Genomic DNA, 17,278 nt, shown 5'->3' with positions numbered 1-17,278 from the left:
ATCCTAGTGTTTAAGGGATTCTGAATAATCTAGCTTCCTTATTTGTTCATGACCGTTGTTAGGTCTCTTCTACACGAGCCTATAAAGCTCATCTCATTTCTACATTGTAAAGGCACCCTTTTTATCAATCAAAAACATAACTTTCACTTTTACTTCATTTCTTTTGTTTCTTTACTTAGATGGATTCCTAGGCTTGAAAGCAAGTTGTAACTCTATCTCCTGTGCAGATTCAATGAGGCTTTGGTTCGTAATCTTATTTTAAAGGTTTTCCGCACATCAGTGACGATCTTTTTATACCACCTAAGCTTGTAAACTCTTGACAGCCTTATGATCCAAACATTCGTGGATTTCTTGTCTGCATCAAAAAGGTGGTAAGTTTCTTGGTGGAGAAAGGTGGTAAGCTTCATGGTGGACTAAACAAATAAAGTGGCAGAGAGAATTGCCACTTTATTATTTTCGTCCAAGACGAAGCTGACCACACTCATCTTCCATTGTTTGCTTGTTAATTTGGATGCTTAAATACAGTAACATAGAGCATTCCCATTTAAAGAAACTAAAAGTTAGAAAGGATTTTTTACTCAATACTAGAAAATTTGTTTTAAGGTATAAGATCCTAAATGTTGGTGTACATAAAAGACGAAATAACATTATACGAGCCAAATCCCGGCTCATCAACAGAAAGAAAGAATATCGACCGGGTCAAATCATGAAACCATTTGATCTCTCTCTATGCTGTTTCTGGGAAAACCTTGAGGAGAAAATCAGTGAACCGTTTAGCGTAAAGTGTAGGCTCGATGGCTGAAATTGACATTGGATCATACTGAATTGATTTGCAAGTATGTTCCATTCTCTTTTTCATGTTGTACTCTTGCAGGATGTCGATCATGCCCATGTAAACAACCACATCATATACTTCAAAGAGCTCTACCGTTCCTGATTCCTCCTGGTCCTGATGGAGTTTATGGTGTGCTTGAGCTGGCATGTTTACTCCTAACTGTACCCGGAGCCTGAAATTCAATTCCAAATGGTTCGGTTGTTACATTTAGTGAACAAAAGATTAACTTGCAGTCCGAGTTAGAGGGAAGTGACTAACCTTGCAGTTCCAGGTAGAATGAGATCAACTTCTTTCTCCCCAGCAGCGAATGCTCGTAGTGTACTTCCTCTGATGTGAGGTCCCGGGGCAGTATTAACGGAATTAGGTTCGTGAGTAACCAATAACAGCCCTTTTGGAGGAATGGATGGTTCACGAGGCAAACCGACTGAAGAAACACAACAGTGAGATTGTTTATCTACTCTGGACAGAAGATAAACCTTTTTTTTAAAAAAAAACCATTGAGGCCAAACTACCTTCAACAGAAGCAACACTGTCACTTTCTTGATCTGACATTTCATTGGGAGGCTCTAGGATATCATTGAGTTGATCTGGAGCTCTAAAATGTAATCCCAACAGAAGACTGTAATCAATGATTTGCAGAGATTCCAAGAACGAGCAGTCTAACAAAATTTGCCTGCCATTTTGGAAACAAAGAGGTTCCACAAAAGATTAGACAACACACAAATGCAAAACTAGAGCGATCTCATTGTGCTTAGCCTTACAATCAAGATAATCAAGTCTGCATGAGAATGTAAGACAATGAAAGTTCAAGGAACATTACCACTAATGGAAGTATGGAAACCAGGAAAAGCATCAAAACAAAAAAAAAAACATTACCAGAACTTAAAACTAGGCAGAGAATAACAAACATCTTATTTCTAAAGTATAGGTGGAGACAGCACTGAAGGAAGGGCATTTAGTATACCTCTTCTCTGCAACTAAGTTTGCGTTATTTAAAACATTTACAAAATCGTTGGAAATAACTGCTTTACCCCATTTCGAGGTACAGGAAAACTATTCAGTGCTTAGTTCTCTAAATATCAGCCAGGTCCTGCAGAAATGGACTCAACAAGTTTGAGCAACAGTGAGACTTACTCTCCTGCAAAACATCTACTATTCTTATATAGATATTAGATAAGACTTCCATAGGGAGTAAAATATAAATTTCAACACTGCAACCCTCACAAATCCAACAGAAAAACAGGACAAGTGCTAGAAAATAGCTACAGGTCAGATGTGATCATAAGATGTTCTCAGAAACAGTAAGCAGTTGCAGCAAGAAGACTTATATGAAAAATTCACTTAGCACATAAATCTAAAGGTTTTGTAGCAAAATGACTATTATATTATCATTCAGGTAATCAGGTGATATGTAAAGGCTACCTTTCATGCAGATGAAGCTATTATTAAAAGAATTGAGAAGAGAACTCACTTGAAGAGAGCCTCTCGCAGCAGCTTGTCCATATGAAACTCATAAGCAAGATCAAGATCTTTCATGGTAGTCTTTTCTCTGATTTTATTCTTTTCTGTAAATCTCCCTTGAGTAGAGCCCTTAAGGTCATAGCGGCGATGAATCTTCAACTCTGTGCAAAACATATTTCCCATGACCACAAAGCGTACCTATCAGAGCAGCACAACGATTCATGCTTAAAAGAAATGGAATATAATGTCTCTTAAGATATAAAAGAGAACAAACAAGTTCGTACCTTTTTACCCCACTTGAGTTTTAATCTATGAACTCCAAAAAATTTCGTTATGAGCGTGTTTTCATGCTCCCCTACGTGTTCATAGTACCTAGGCAACATCCTGAGTAGAACCTACAAGAAAAAAAAAACAAGATGCTTTCAGTCATAAATTAAATAAGATCCTAAAGAAAAACATATACAAGTAAAGACAAAGACTAGACTCCATCGTCTAAAAGACTAAAAGGGAACAAGAATTAAAAAAAAAAACAAAAGGACCAAGAATCAGCTCCCACAACCAAAAAGAAAGATAAATTGGTTTTAAGCTAATATCAAACCTTCAACTCCGATCTTTTTAATGTCTTGATCACAAATCTGTCGTCGTGAGAAAGGTAGAAGATACTGCCACTTTTCCCAGGGGAGGAAATTTCCCTCAGACCATCATCACCACAGATAGACATCATGTAGTCTGCAGCATCTAGTTTGAACATCTCCCTCAAATTCCTATTGACAAGCCATTTTAAAAACATGGACAGTAAGATAATCTGAGGAACAAGTAAATCTTGAATACAGTAGACGTATTGATAGAAACTATTAAAGCAACAGTTTCTGTTGATTCTAAAGATTTTTTTGGTATATGGAGGAAGAAAACATGTTTAACCTGAAAACCATAGGGCAATAGTCTTTCCAATCGAAATCAATGGACTTATGTGAAGGCGTATACTGGGAACCATTTCTAGGGAAGAACATGGTGATCCTGGCTCTTTCTCCAAAGTCAGAAGCACGAACTTCCCGCCGAGGCACCGGCGTTATTTTTCCAACAGTGTACCTGTGAACTTTCAAAAGTTATGTTGTGTAAGAGGAACAAACTAGTACAAGCATTGATAATACCTGATACCGAGTTGGAGATTAAGCATGAGATAATAGTTCCATTTCCCCCCAAGGAAGGACACACAAGCGCTAATGCTGACCTCTTTAGGCCCATCCAGAGGTCTAGCCTTGCGTGACATGTCAATAGAACTCATAATCCTTTCTTTAATCAAAACTCCTTGCATGTATTCCCTTTCAAAGACAATAGGGTTCTTGCCGCGTCCCTCGTTTTCACCAGAGCCAGCAGACCGCCCAGACTTGGATAAAGGCCCATGACCCATATAATCTCTTGGAGGATCAGTGGTACTCCAGTTTTCATCAAGAAACCTCTCAGACATTCTCCCCGAGTTTCTCGCCAGCCCACTCGTCGTTGTTATCTCCGAAAGAGTTCTTGACACCGCTTTTGAGTTCCGCAGCTCCTCCAAGTTTATCGACGAATCATGAGAGAGGATGAAGTTTCCAGTGTCGTTGTATCCAAAATGACGATGCCACTTCTTGAGAGACGGGTGTTTACTCCCAACGGGATAGTACACTCCAGTCCCATCTTTCAAACCACGCGACCATGTTCCGAAATAAAAACCGCCATCAGCGTACTTATAAACCCCAGAGCCATGTCTAAGACCGTTCAACCAAAACCCGTTAAAAAGATCACCGTTCCCCCAGCTCATAACCCCTCTCCCAGACATTTTACCCTTCTTCCAGTTCCCAATGAACCTGTTTCCGTTAGTCCAAGTGTAACTACCACTCCCGTCTTGTAACCCTTCCCTCCAAGACCCATCGTACGAATCCGAGTTGCAATACTCTTTCCTTCCTAGACCGTGGCGCACATTCATCCTCCAGGATCCGCTGTATACGGATCCGTCAGGGGAAGTCATGGTGCCAAAGCCATGAAGGTATCCTCCAGAGAAGTCACCTTCGTACTTGGCTCCGGATAGCCACGTGATCTTTCCTTTCCCTGAGATTTTCCCTTCTTCCCAGTCGCCTTCGTAGATGATCCCGTCGGACCACGCGTACTTCCCCTTCCCGTGAGGAAGAGTTCCTCTGAGTTGACCGGAATAAACATCACCGTTTGAGAACTCTCTCTCTTCCAGCCTGAGGGAAAAGACGAAAATCATAGTTCAGATCTGACCAAGAATAAAAGTTAAAAGGCAGGAAAAAAAAAAAAGCACTAACCTGATTTCCATGTTGACAAGAACTCAGGTGATGTTTTACAGAGCACATGATATAACCCTCAATAATTGTGGATCATTCATAACTTATAATCAAAGATGCAAATCACAAACCGATCATTAAATTTTTCCACCGTTAGTGACAGATACTCCCTGGAGCTGGCATTCACCAATCACCCCTGTCAAATTCACAGATTTAACCAAAAAAACACAAGGTTTAAACAATGAAGCTAGTCAGATGGTTTCAAAATATATAAAAAAAATCTAATCTTTTATGAGCGGATTGCAACAAACCCATCACTCAAAAAACAAAGATTAATCAAATAGCTCATGCATAGTCTCAATCCGATTTAAGTAATTATTATAGAAGTAAATAAGTGAAATTAAGTAAGAATCGCGGGTTCGAATCGCGGCAAATGACTTCACGAGCTGGTAACACGATGGATTTAGAGAAACAAAAAGAGACAGATTCGAAAGGAAAGCAATCCGATTCGGGGAATACGCACGCACCAGTCCCTGGAAGCTGAGGAAGAAGGCGAAGAAAGGATGATTAGTCTTCGTTGTTGTTGCTTCAATCGGAGAATCTCTTCTCTTCTTCTATAAATGCTTTGTTGCCCATGCACGAAGCTCCTCCTCTTCTCTCTCTCTCAGTCTCGGAGTCTTCTTCTTCTTCTTTTTTTTTAGTTGAACTTTTCGATCTGTTTTATTTATTTTATTTCATTTTACAATGTTTTGTTAAAAGTTTTATTTTTTTACTGTTTTGGGGCCTACAAGCTCTGTTTTTCGTTTTGTTGCGATTGTATGATTCAAACTGAAAACCTAAAAAATATAAAAAACTATAGGCTGGTAACATCTGATCTGATAAAGCCTGGTACAGTGGAGTATGTTTTTTTTTTTAACTTTTGGTACTTCCCTCCGACTTCGATGAGTGGAGTTAAATTTTCAGAAAACGTGATTTCTGCACAGAATAATTTTAAAAAGTCAATATAATGTAGTAGATAAATTTTGATTATCTTGAGTTCATATGAACCGGATAAATTTGTGCTTTAAAATTATTTAAAAGTTATTCTTAAAATTAATTTTAAAGTTGTTCTTAAAAATGCTAATACATTATAATATTTCAGACAACAAAATAAAAACTAGTATATCTCTAAGTAAATAGTCACATAGTTTATTCATATTATTCTATACGATTTTTTTTTTTGATAAAAGGGTTTTTTTGTGTATGGTTTCTTTTAACAATATACTAGATCTCGATTCCCGCAACCGCGCAAGTTTTTTTTTTCATTTAATTTTATATAAATATTTTGTTTTCAATTCTAAATTGGTATATATTATAATATATATGTGTCTATCAATTTTTAAAACATAATAAGTTTACTGTATGTCTTTTCATTAAATAGATTGTTTCAAACTTTCACATATATCTGTATCTTCTTCTATATATATATTTTCGGATTATTATTTCATTATTAAAATCGTAAATATATATATAAAGATTAGTAAAATATTGTTTTATTGTCATATTCAAAGATATTGTAACATTTCACAAATTTAGAAAGTTTTTAAAAAATTAAAATTTTCGCTTCATAGATTTATATTATCGAGTAAATAATTAAACATTTAGTTTTTGTTTAATTTTTAAAATAAACTATATAGTTTAAATTTTTTTTTCATTGGTTTACAATAGTAAAGATTAATCATTGTTAGATAATATGATTTTTTTTATTTAAAAAAAAAATCTTTATAATTTGAAAAGTTAGCATCGACAAATATTTAAATATTTACCTTATAGAGGTATAGTATTACAACATTAAATTATATTTATTTAATTTATATTATCTATAATTCAATGGATTATCTATTGTTTAAATCCAATTATTAATAGCCCAATAAAAATTTATGGTAGGTCCAAAATTTAAATGATAAGATTAGATATTAAATGTAACATGACTTTTTAGGAATATATCTATTTTAAAAAAAAATCACACATGAATCAAGATTATAACTTCTGTTTTAATATACAAGATGTCTTGTTCAAATCTAGATGATTCTAGATGGTAATGAATGATATCAATGCACAGACAACATGGCCCTATTACGGTTTAAATCCTCGTTTTATAAACAAAATGTTTTTAGCTAATAAGTAATAACTCACTTAAATCTTGTGTTACCCTATGTGAAAAAGTTTGTGTTTAACTTCTGAAGCCTTTTTTTTTATCAAAAAAAAAAACCTTCTGGAGCCTTTAAATGGTTATTTATATTTCTCTGTGCATTCGTCTTCATATATTAGAAGGGATGTAAATTTTAAACATGATTCTATTATCTCAAAAGAAAATCATTGATTATAAAGCTAGGTGAAAAGTGTATTGTAAATCCCCATCATAAATTTAGTTACGATGAAATTATCAACTATTTTATTCTTCGTAATACTATTTGTGAAAACACCAATCTTATATATTAAAGCTCACCAAATTTTGAATATAAAATGTACATTTTTAGATTATATATATATGGGATGTATATATAGTTCGATAAGATTGTTTATCTTCTATATTTTTATTTACAAATATATTTTATAAATTTATAAGGGGTGATCGGTAGTTGCTGTATTAGCTGTGCACAACCCTATTTATTTCTACAGCATCAAATTCAGAGCAATCAAACTTTAAATTTTTTTTTGAAATCACAGCTATTGAAAGAACCTACAGCTGTGCAAGTGCTCTGCAGAGTCAAATATTCAAAGCAATTGTTTAGTGCTTTCCATAAATTTTTACAGCAATAAAATTTAAAGCCACAGCAAAAGTCTATAGATTTTTTTCTACAGCAAAAAATTTAAAGCTACAGTCATTACCAATCGGACCCTAATACCATAAGTAGTATGAATTCGTGTATCTGCACGAATTTATCTTTTTAATTTTATTATCATTTTAAAAAGTAATAATTAATATATTTTAAATGATTGATGCCATAAATAATTAGTATATTCGTAACTAAGATTGTTAGAAAATAAATATATTCATAATGAAGATTAACAGACCATTAATACTATATTTCTCATTCTATCATCCGACTGTTAGTAAAATAGATATACTAGTAATGAATATTTCAATTGAAAATATGAAGATTGCAATTAAAAATTTGAGATAGAAGTTCGAATATTATTAAAGTGATGTTAATCCAATGTGGTGATATATTGTTTTACTATATTATATATTAAGTAAAAACTGACCAAATTCTGATTAATGAAGACACCACATGTATTTGTTTTTCCGTGATAAGACAAGAAACATGTATAAAATATAAGTTAGTGATTTACAAATAAAATTGGTTATTATATTCTGGTGGGTTATATTCTTTTTAGATTTTTTTTGTATTTGATAATTATTGTCTTTGGCTGGTTAGAAAAATAACCGAGTTTTTAGCAAAACCAGGTTCGAAAATATTTTAGTGGAGATTTTAAGACATAATTATATATCAAAAAGGAAAAAAATAGTTGTTTTAAATAGTTTCAATTCATAATGTAGCCTTCCAACCATATTTATAATACATATTTACTATTGGTTTACTATATTTAAAAGTTTAGATTAATGGACTGTATATGAACTTCGTCTAGTAGTTTTAATAAACTTGTCATATTATATATATATATATATATCTCGTAAATAGAAAACACCAGTGAAAATAAAATGGTTTCATAGCTACACCAATGTTGAATATGAACTATATTATTCATGATTGAATAGAGTTTATAACGGTGTCATAATCATAAAGAGGTTGCATTTGATATAATACAGTTTCATATATAATAAAATAACTGAAAGTTATAGGATTTTAAATATATAAAACCGGAAAGTTGCATATGGAATGGAGAACGTTATAAAGATTATAGTAATAGGTTATATTTTGGTCGAATATAGTAGATAGTTTATTCATGAGGCTTTTTAAGTTTTATTGTAGAATAAATGTAGATCTATTTAAAATCATGATCTTTCAAGGGATGATCCCATTAAAAGATTACAAAATGAAATAAGTCACGGTTTTTATTTTCATAAGATAGATGAAAATTTGTGTTTCAAGTTAGAAAACCATGCATGATTCTAATTTTTCCACTGATATTTCAGTTATGTTTGGCCATTATAAATGCTTAATTAACTTTAAAGATTAACAAAATATTTTGTTTAATACATTCCAGAATTTTATTGAATTTCGAATAAGAATATCTTGTTATAAAATAAAAGAAAACTTTTTCATTCAAACAAGGTCCGAAAGATGATGAACTTTTTATGCTTTTTTATAACCAAGAGAAATGATGGACTTTTTTGTGCACCAAAGATGATGAACAATAGTCAATCACTGTTTTGTTTGTCCCAATATATCACTTATTTAGCTCAAAAAATCAATAATTAGATGCAAAGATTTTTACGACTTTTCTACTATTTTGGTCAATTAGCGCAAATATTTATGTTGATTTACTACGTAGCTTAATTCCACACTCAGGTTCATCACATATAAGCAGAATACCATTCCACTCATACCCGATTGTTATAAGCACGTAAAGTATGAGGTTGGGCCGGTAGCTTTATTAAATATGTTGGGAGTTGGGACCAATTGATCTGATTCATGGTAGCTCAATTATTTTAAACCATTTCTAATGTTTTTTTTTGTTTTTTTTTAAACAAAGGTGAATGTTACTCTAATATAAAATTTCATTTTTCTTATATTTTACCATTTGAAAAAATAAAAGATAATTTTTAATTTAATATAAAGATAAATTTTACTCTTATTCAAAATTTTAAAATAGAGAAATACTATTTATTTTTGTAATATAGAGAAATAATTTTTTCTTTTAAATATAGAAGATAAATAACAATCTATATTTAAAGAAGTGATTTGGAGTAGAATATATAAATGGTTTAGAGATGTTATTAATTAGTTTGTTGAGATAGACTACATATATATAGTGTCTTAAGTTCAAACATCTATGGCATAGAATTTTTCTTATTTTAATGGGTTCCATTGAAATACTCACTCCGTTTCGTTTTATTTCTCGTTTTAGGTTTGTGCACACAGATTAAAAAAATATTTAATTTTGTATATTTTCAATAGAAAAACATCATTACCTATATACCTAACCAATTACAACCAATAGAAAAATTAATAGGGGATTAAGGTTAATAAATTCGACCCTGAAACTTTAAATTGACATTTATTTTGTAATATTTTTTTTCTAGAACGACAAACAATTTGAAACGGAAAGAATATTTTTTTAAATGCAGCTATATGCATATATCTTTGTAACTATGATGATTTTTCCTTTTCTTTTAGTCAACAACTATATTGAAAAAAAATAATTAAATATGTACGAAAGCTAATTTCTCGCGCATATATATATGCAAGGAGGCTATTTCGTGTTTCTAGGAGTCTGAATGGTAACATGCAGGACAACTGTAGAATAACTGCAGTGCGGTTTAAATAGTAACAAAAACGTATAGATATATAGATATATGTAAAGATTTTTGTTACTATTACGGTGCGGTGCGGCTACTATTCGATTCCTATATTCATAAAGCTCAAGCAATTGGATGTTGTAATAATTTTTTGTCGTCTAGTAGAATCGGCCTAATATTATTATATTACCAGAAAACAATTATTGCAGGATACAAATTGATCGTATGTATTTTGTCCACCACCTAGTATGTTGCATGCATATGTAGACATTAGGTACATTTTCCTCTTTTTTTCTGTCAACAGATGTTACCTATTATCTTTTTTTTTGTAACTGATGTTACCTATTATCAGACTTAGTTCTTTTTCACTAATCTAAAGGTATTAGACCAATGGTTGAACAAAAAAGGAAAGGTACTAGACCTAGGAAGAGTACATACTAATTTTTAATGAGAAATATAATTCATGGATAAACCATATTTTTAGGTATACAAATAGACTAAAAGTAAGAATTCATATTTGTGTAGGTGTTTTTAAACTATGGTGGTGATTGGTTAATTAATGTTGTAGAAACTACTGCACGCAGCATTATTAATATACCTACATCACTAATTTGACAGCATTCAGACCTTATTAACTTTTTTGTTTCTATAGCATTGGTTAAAACTTACGGCCGTACAACAGCTCAAGAGAACAATATATCTACAGGTTAGTTTCCAATATTAATTTGTAAACACTAAAACCCTAGTTTTTGGTATCATCCATCTGTTTTTTTTTTTTGCTTTTAAGTTTGATTTGACAATTCATATTTTATTGTTATTCTTATGGTTATGTATCTGTGTACTATTTCAAATTAATTTTTTTATTAAAATTTTAAATTAGTCTATTTTATGGAAAAAATTAAAATTAATATTTTATTAATTATTAGAATTAGGAATTATATAAATCTTATGATGTATTTATTAATAAAATTTTTATGCTTGTATATAATACAATCTACAACTAAGTTATACCAATCGTACTTTAAAAAAGACTATAGCTAAAATGTTACATTAAAAATTCTGCCGCCAAGAAATCTATAGCTAAAAATTGACAACAATGATTCTAAGGTAAACAAAAAAATAAAGCTATAGCTTCTACCAATAAACCCTTATGCAACTAAGTTTTACACAACAGATGGATCAAATATAAAACATGTTGACATCTCAAATCCGTCTTTTCCCACTCAACCATAAGATCTCAGACAATAGATGTGAAAACGTATTAAAATTATTTGCTAAAGCTATTGTTTTTCTCAAAGAAAAAGAAGACTTTGGCATTTTATTAAATCTATATGTTATAGTGAATTATCATCGAATATAAACAACAAATAAGTTAAAAAAATTGGGGAGCATTAATTGATGTGGAACTTTTGTGATCCACTAATGTTCAAATCAACATTTTACCACGAGGATTGATCGTATCGGAAGGTAGAGAAAAACACTCAAAGAGCGTGATTGGTAAACTTCAGAATAAAAGAGAGCAAATTAAATGGTGGAAGTGAGAGGAAAATAAAAAAAAATGGAAAGAGGAAAAAGAAAAAAAACTCAGAATAAAATCATGTTACTCTTATAGAATTTTAAAATTTATTGTACATTTTTCTGTTTATAGACAGTAAGTAGAATAAATAATAAAAGTCTATATATTCGACCAATCACAACTGTTTGACTCAACTAAGAGTAAGTATATATCTAGAATAAAAGTTTTCTCCGTAAATACTAAACTGTCACACCTAGAGTTTTATATATTTTACATCAAATATATGTACATATCAGCTTAACACAATGTATTGATGAGAAACATCCCACCTCATAAATATAAGAATTAATCTACTACTATATAAAGGGTTAGAGCTAATCCACTCATTACCAATTGGTTTTAAGTTGGAAGCCATAATAAACCCACATCTAACACAATGTTTCAAAACTTTTTTACGATAACAACATGGTTTTTCTATTTAGCAAAAACAAAACATGATTTTTCTTAAGGTTCTCTAATGAAGGATTATTTTCTTAAGAAACTATGTAGATATTCATGGTTGACGAATTCCCCAAACTTATGAACGTATCATTATTATTCTAAACAGAAAACACATTGTATTAAACCCCATATCGAGCATAAAGTTTTGATTCCTAACATTTTAAGAGTTAATATGCATAAGTTATGTTTCCAAATTATCAAAAACAAAATTATATTTTAGATTTTATTAATTTTATAGCTATTAAATCTAAAAATTGATCCTGCGCATATCTATATATACCTCGTACGTATTACATCGTATCTCTTCTCTTGCATAGTAATCAGACCCGTGCTTATGGTGTTATCAAAAGGCAATTGCCTTATTACTTTTAGGGCTCCTAAACACAACAAGCAATTCATTGTGTAGTGGTTACAGTGTTTTTCTAGATAGGTTTATAAATGCGATAGTTCGAACCTCATAATTGCTATCACAAAGAATTTGCTATTTTGACATATAATTTACAGCTTCTTTCAGTTTTTGTTTTCCTGCCACAATTTTTTCCTTCTTTCTATGATTTAGATTTTTTTTTTTAAATTTGTAAGCAAATTGGTGTTATGTATAAATTAGCATTTATATAAGAGATTTTGTCTTTATTTTTATAAAGTATGTATTATAAAACTTTATATTATGATTGTATTAAAAATTATAATTTAAAAAGAAATTATAGGTGTTTAAATTGGAAGTAAGATAAAGGTGTTTAATGAATTCGGATTTTTGATTATTGCTTTTTTCGTTTAACATGAGTAAGATCCAAAATGTTCGAGCATTACTAAAATAGTACATGAACGTGTTATTTACGTGTTTGTGACATTTTCAGCTTGAAATTAGTGCGATCGTTTTAATATGAACGTGGAGTCAATATCTGTCGCCGCAGATATTTTGAAGCGAATGTATTAAAATATAGACGTGGATAGTACGCATATGTATATTAAATATCTGAACGCAACCGAACATGGCCAAACACAAGAAGACAACATCGGTCGACGTTTACGAATATATATTTAGTTTCTTTATTATTATTCGTTTTAGTTCAACGTTCGAAGCATGAAGAGTTGATTATGGTACCCTTTTTTGAATTTCTATTACATCTAGATACATTTCTTACATGTGACACACTTTGTTGTGGGCCAGCAACAGAATGTAGACAATTTTGCCTTTAATGGAAAGGACAGTTGTGGATGAGTGATTTGTGGACGAGTGATGTGTGGTTGGGTGATTTGTGGAGGGTGATGTGTGGATGAGTGATGAATAATGTGTGGATATGTGATGTTAATGTGTTTATACCAGGGGCGGACCTAGGTAAGCACTAGAAAGTGCCACATACAACTTTTTTAATTTCCATTAGTTTTACTGAAAATGAAGAACTCAAATGGCTTAATTGTACAATGACCCATGCTCTTGGTTTCAAAATTTTGTTATTTATAATGGTGTGCCCCATATTGTAATGCTTGCTAGATCCGCCCCTGGTTTATACACTACAAGAAAACATCGGTATTCTGACGGACATTCCGACGGAAAATGAAATCCTCGGAATTTCCCGAGGAATTTCCGAGGATATTCCGAAGAAACCCAAAATTTGGTTTCCTCGGAATTTCCTCGGAATATACCGACGGAATTCCGAGGAAATATCAATCCGTTGGAATATTCTTATGAAATACCGAGGAAAAATGTATTCCTCGGAAAAAACCGATGAATTACGAGGATATATTATAGCCGTTGGAGAGCCGTTGGGGGATTTTAAAAATTCCGAGGAAATTCCGACGAACTAGCCGTTGGCGTCGGAATTCCGTCGGAATTCCGTCGGAATTTCCTCGGTCTGTCGGCAGGATTTCAACTATAAATACAAGCACCCCTCTTCCTCTTCATTCTTTCCATATCTTCATCATCCCTCTTACTCTCTTTACACACGAATTTCATTCATAAAAAACATGTCTTCTTCAAATTATTTTCGTTCTTGGATCGATCGACCTCATTTGGATCCGAACACGAGATTGCTTACGAAAGAATACCAACGAGGTATAACCGAATTCATGGGGTTAGTTCACCGACAACCGGAAGCAAAAACAGATATGTTAAGATGTCCTTGCTCTAATTGTAAAAATAGAAAGGTTATTAAAGAGTGGGATGTTTGGACTCATCTATATTTGAGTGGGTTTACACAAAGTTACAAAATTTGGTATCATCATGGGGAAAATGATTATGAACATGGTAGTACTAGCGAACCTCAGCCAGCGGTTAGATTAGAAGAACCAATTAGAACAGATGTAGATTATGGTGTAGGTACTGAGGAGATGGTAAATGATCATTTTAGAGGGGAAGATTTACCCAATGCACAAGCTAGGAGATTTTATGATATGTTGGATGCTGGAAAGCAACCATTGTACGAAGGTTGCAGAGATGGTCATTCAGCTTTATCATCTGCTACAAGATTGATGGGCATTAAAACATATTATAATTTGGCTGAAGACTGTGTGGATGCGATTGCTGATTTTGTAAAAGGTATTCTACCCGAGGATAATGTAGCTCCTGGTTCATACTACGAGGTTCATAAACTCGTAGCTGGTCTTGGTTTATCGTATCAGGTAATAGATGTATGCAGCGACAACTGCATGATTTATTGAAGGGCGGATGAACAGCGGGTTACATGCAAATTTTGTGGAAAGCCTCGTTATAAAGATACGAGTGGAAGAGTTCCAGTGCCATATAAAAGGATGTGGTATTTGCCTTTGACGGAAAGGTTGCAGAGGTTGTATCTGTCTGAACGCACAGCGCAACCAATGAGATGGCATGCGGAGCACTCAACAGATGGTGAGATCAGACATCCTTCAGATGCAAAAGCTTGGAAGCATTTCCAATCAAAGTATCCCGGGTTTGCGTATGAGAGAATAAATGTCTACCTTGGATTATGTACTGATGGTTTCAGCCCGTTTGGCAAGAGTGGATGACAGTATTCTCTATGGCCAGTCATTCTTACACCATACAACCTACCCCCAAACTTGTGCTTGCGACGAGAGTTTTTGTTTCTCTCGATTCTCGTTCCCGGACCAGAGCATCCTAAGAGATCACTTGATGTGTTTCTTCAGCCACTAATATATGAGTTGCAACAACTATGGGCTCAAGGTGCTGAAACATACGATGTTTCGTGTAAAGAAAACTTTCAAATGTGGGCAGTACTAATGTGGACAATAAGTGATTTTCCAGCATATGGTATGTTATCTGGATGGACAACGCATGGAGGCTATCATGTCCATATTGTCAAGATAACACTGATGCTTTCCAACTAAAACACGGAAGGAAAACGTGTTGGTTTGACTGTCACATGAGATTCCTACCACCTGATCATCCATATCGTAGGAGTAGGAATTTGTTTACGAAGAACAAGAGGGTGTTTGACAGTCCACCTCCGGAAATTTGTGGGAAAGATTTGAAGACACAACTAAGAGCTTTTGGTGCAGAAAGGACGCCAGACGTCGGTGGACATGAGCGTTTTCCGGTAGATGCTGTTGGAGACCTACATAACTGACACAAAAAAGTATTTTCTGGGATCTGCCATACTAGGAGGATCATCTGCTAAGGCATAATTTAGATGTCATGCATATTGAGAAGAACTTTTTTGACAATCTCATGAACACGATCCTTAATGTTCAAGGTAAAACAAAGGATAATTTGAAGTCAAGACTAGATTTAGTCGATATATGTGCTCGTTCAGAACTTCATGTTGATGAGAATGGTATGGCTCCTTTTCCCATATACCGACTTGATGCAGAGGGAAAAGATGCGTTTTTTGATTGGATTTCAAACGATGTGGAATTTCCAGACGGTTACGCATCTAATTTGCGTAACTGTATCGACAGAAAGGAAGGAAAGTTTACTGGCTTGAAAAGCCATGATTGTCATGTAATGATGCAGCGCCTCCTTCCGTTTGCCTTCAAGGAACTATTACCACGAAATGTTCATGAAGCAATTGCAGGGATAAGTGGTTTCTTCCGCGATTTATGCACGAGATCAGTGACTCTTGAAGGTATTGAAAATTTGAAGACTAACATAGCCGTGATTCAGTGCAACCTTGAGAAGATATTGCCTCCCTCATTTTTTGATGTTATGGAGCATCTTGTTATTCACCTGGCAAGAGAATTGGAACTTGGTGGTCCTGTACAGTATAGATGGATGTATCTGTATGAGCGGTATATGTTCCATTTGAAGAAGATGGTGAAAAATTTAAGTAGGGTGGAAGGTTCTATAGTCGCACAGATGATCAATGAAGAAACTTCAAACTTTGCCGAGTACTACTTTCCAGCAGAAGTTCAGAACAAAAACAGAAGACCTGCTCGGCATGATGATAGACGCGAACGGGCAACATATCATGTTACGGTTCCAGACATTTTCACAGACGTTGGAAATCAACTATTTGGGCATGGTTGGATTGCGCTGTACTGTTTTCTATTGTGATTGGCACGACAACACTCTAGATCGAGGTGTGAGAACAGATGCATTTGGTGTTATATCAGTAAATTCGAGGCGAAAGCTGTAATATTATGATCCTTTCATTCTTGCTTCTCATGCCGATCAGGTAATTAAATGTTAATTATTTAGAATGATTTATCATCATGTGTATTAATTTATAATTTTACTAATAATTTTTTAAATGTTACAGGTTTGTTATATCAAGTACCCCCGGGTAAGGAACAGAGATGATCCATGGGTTACTGTTACAAGACTCAACCCGAGAGGCCGAGTTCAGGGAAGTTCTGAGCTGGAAGACCCACTACAACCAAGCACATCCGGAAACTTAAGTGCAACAGAAGATTTAGCTGGAGTTGGCCTTGTAGTCGATTTAACCGACTTCGGAGAGGAAGCCGTCGTTCACGTAGAGGATGAACCAGTGATTGGAGAGTTTCACCAAGATCCAGATTCAGATTCATCTGGTGATGATGACTCGGAAACAGACTACCATCGACTTTTTTTTTTTGGAATATTCCGACGGAATTCCGAGGAAGATAAGGGTTTCCTCGGAATTTCCTCGGAATTCCGAGGAAATTCCGAGGAAATTCCGAGGAAATAGGGTTTTTAAACCGAAAACAACGTTTTGCGGTTTGAATAACACTTATTTAACCCTTATTAAGTGTCTTAGACTGATTATGAAGTGAAACATTTGTTCCTTACCCTATAATAAACA

The 17,278-nt window shown here is 33.5% G+C and overlaps 1 protein-coding gene across 2 annotated transcripts; it reads right to left on the bottom strand.

Annotated features, from left to right (window-relative positions):
• Positions 1-558: 558 nt before the first annotated feature.
• On the bottom strand, positions 559-5,312 carry LOC106436812 (phosphatidylinositol 4-phosphate 5-kinase 8). Of its 2 annotated transcripts, none has more exons than XM_013877759.3 (10): positions 5,106-5,312; positions 4,600-4,774; positions 3,448-4,518; positions 3,218-3,385; positions 2,895-3,060; positions 2,581-2,691; positions 2,307-2,494; positions 1,348-1,508; positions 1,094-1,259; positions 559-1,007 (listed from the first exon to the last, which is right to left on the bottom strand). In XM_013877759.3, exons 2-10 carry the CDS (start codon positions 4,608-4,610, stop codon positions 728-730), a joined length of 2,322 nt encoding a protein of 773 aa, XP_013733213.1. In that variant the 5' UTR covers positions 4,611-4,774; positions 5,106-5,312; the 3' UTR covers positions 559-727. The 2 variants fall into 2 exon arrangements, with proteins under 2 accessions (XP_013733213.1, XP_022570093.1); XM_022714372.2 differs by having other exon boundaries at positions 5,102-5,297.
• Between the last annotated feature and the right edge of the window lie 11,966 nt (positions 5,313-17,278).

This window comes from Brassica napus, chromosome C9 (genome assembly GCF_020379485.1).
Source record: "Brassica napus cultivar Da-Ae chromosome C9, Da-Ae, whole genome shotgun sequence".
Lineage (NCBI taxonomy): Eukaryota > Viridiplantae > Streptophyta > Magnoliopsida > Brassicales > Brassicaceae > Brassica > Brassica napus.
The sequence above is the reverse complement of the archived record's forward strand: the minus strand, read 5'-3'. Positions and strand labels throughout refer to the sequence as shown.

Bases quoted from the DNA above. Each gene is read 5' to 3' on its own strand.
- LOC106436812 (XM_013877759.3), bottom strand. The intron at 3,061-3,217 runs GTTAAACATGTT...GCTTGTCAATAG, and splicing joins TATTGCCCTATGGTTTTCAG to GAATTTGAGGGAGATGTTCA. The intron at 1,260-1,347 runs GTAGTTTGGCCT...GTGTTTCTTCAG, and splicing joins CAGTGTTGCTTCTGTTGAAG to TCGGTTTGCCTCGTGAACCA.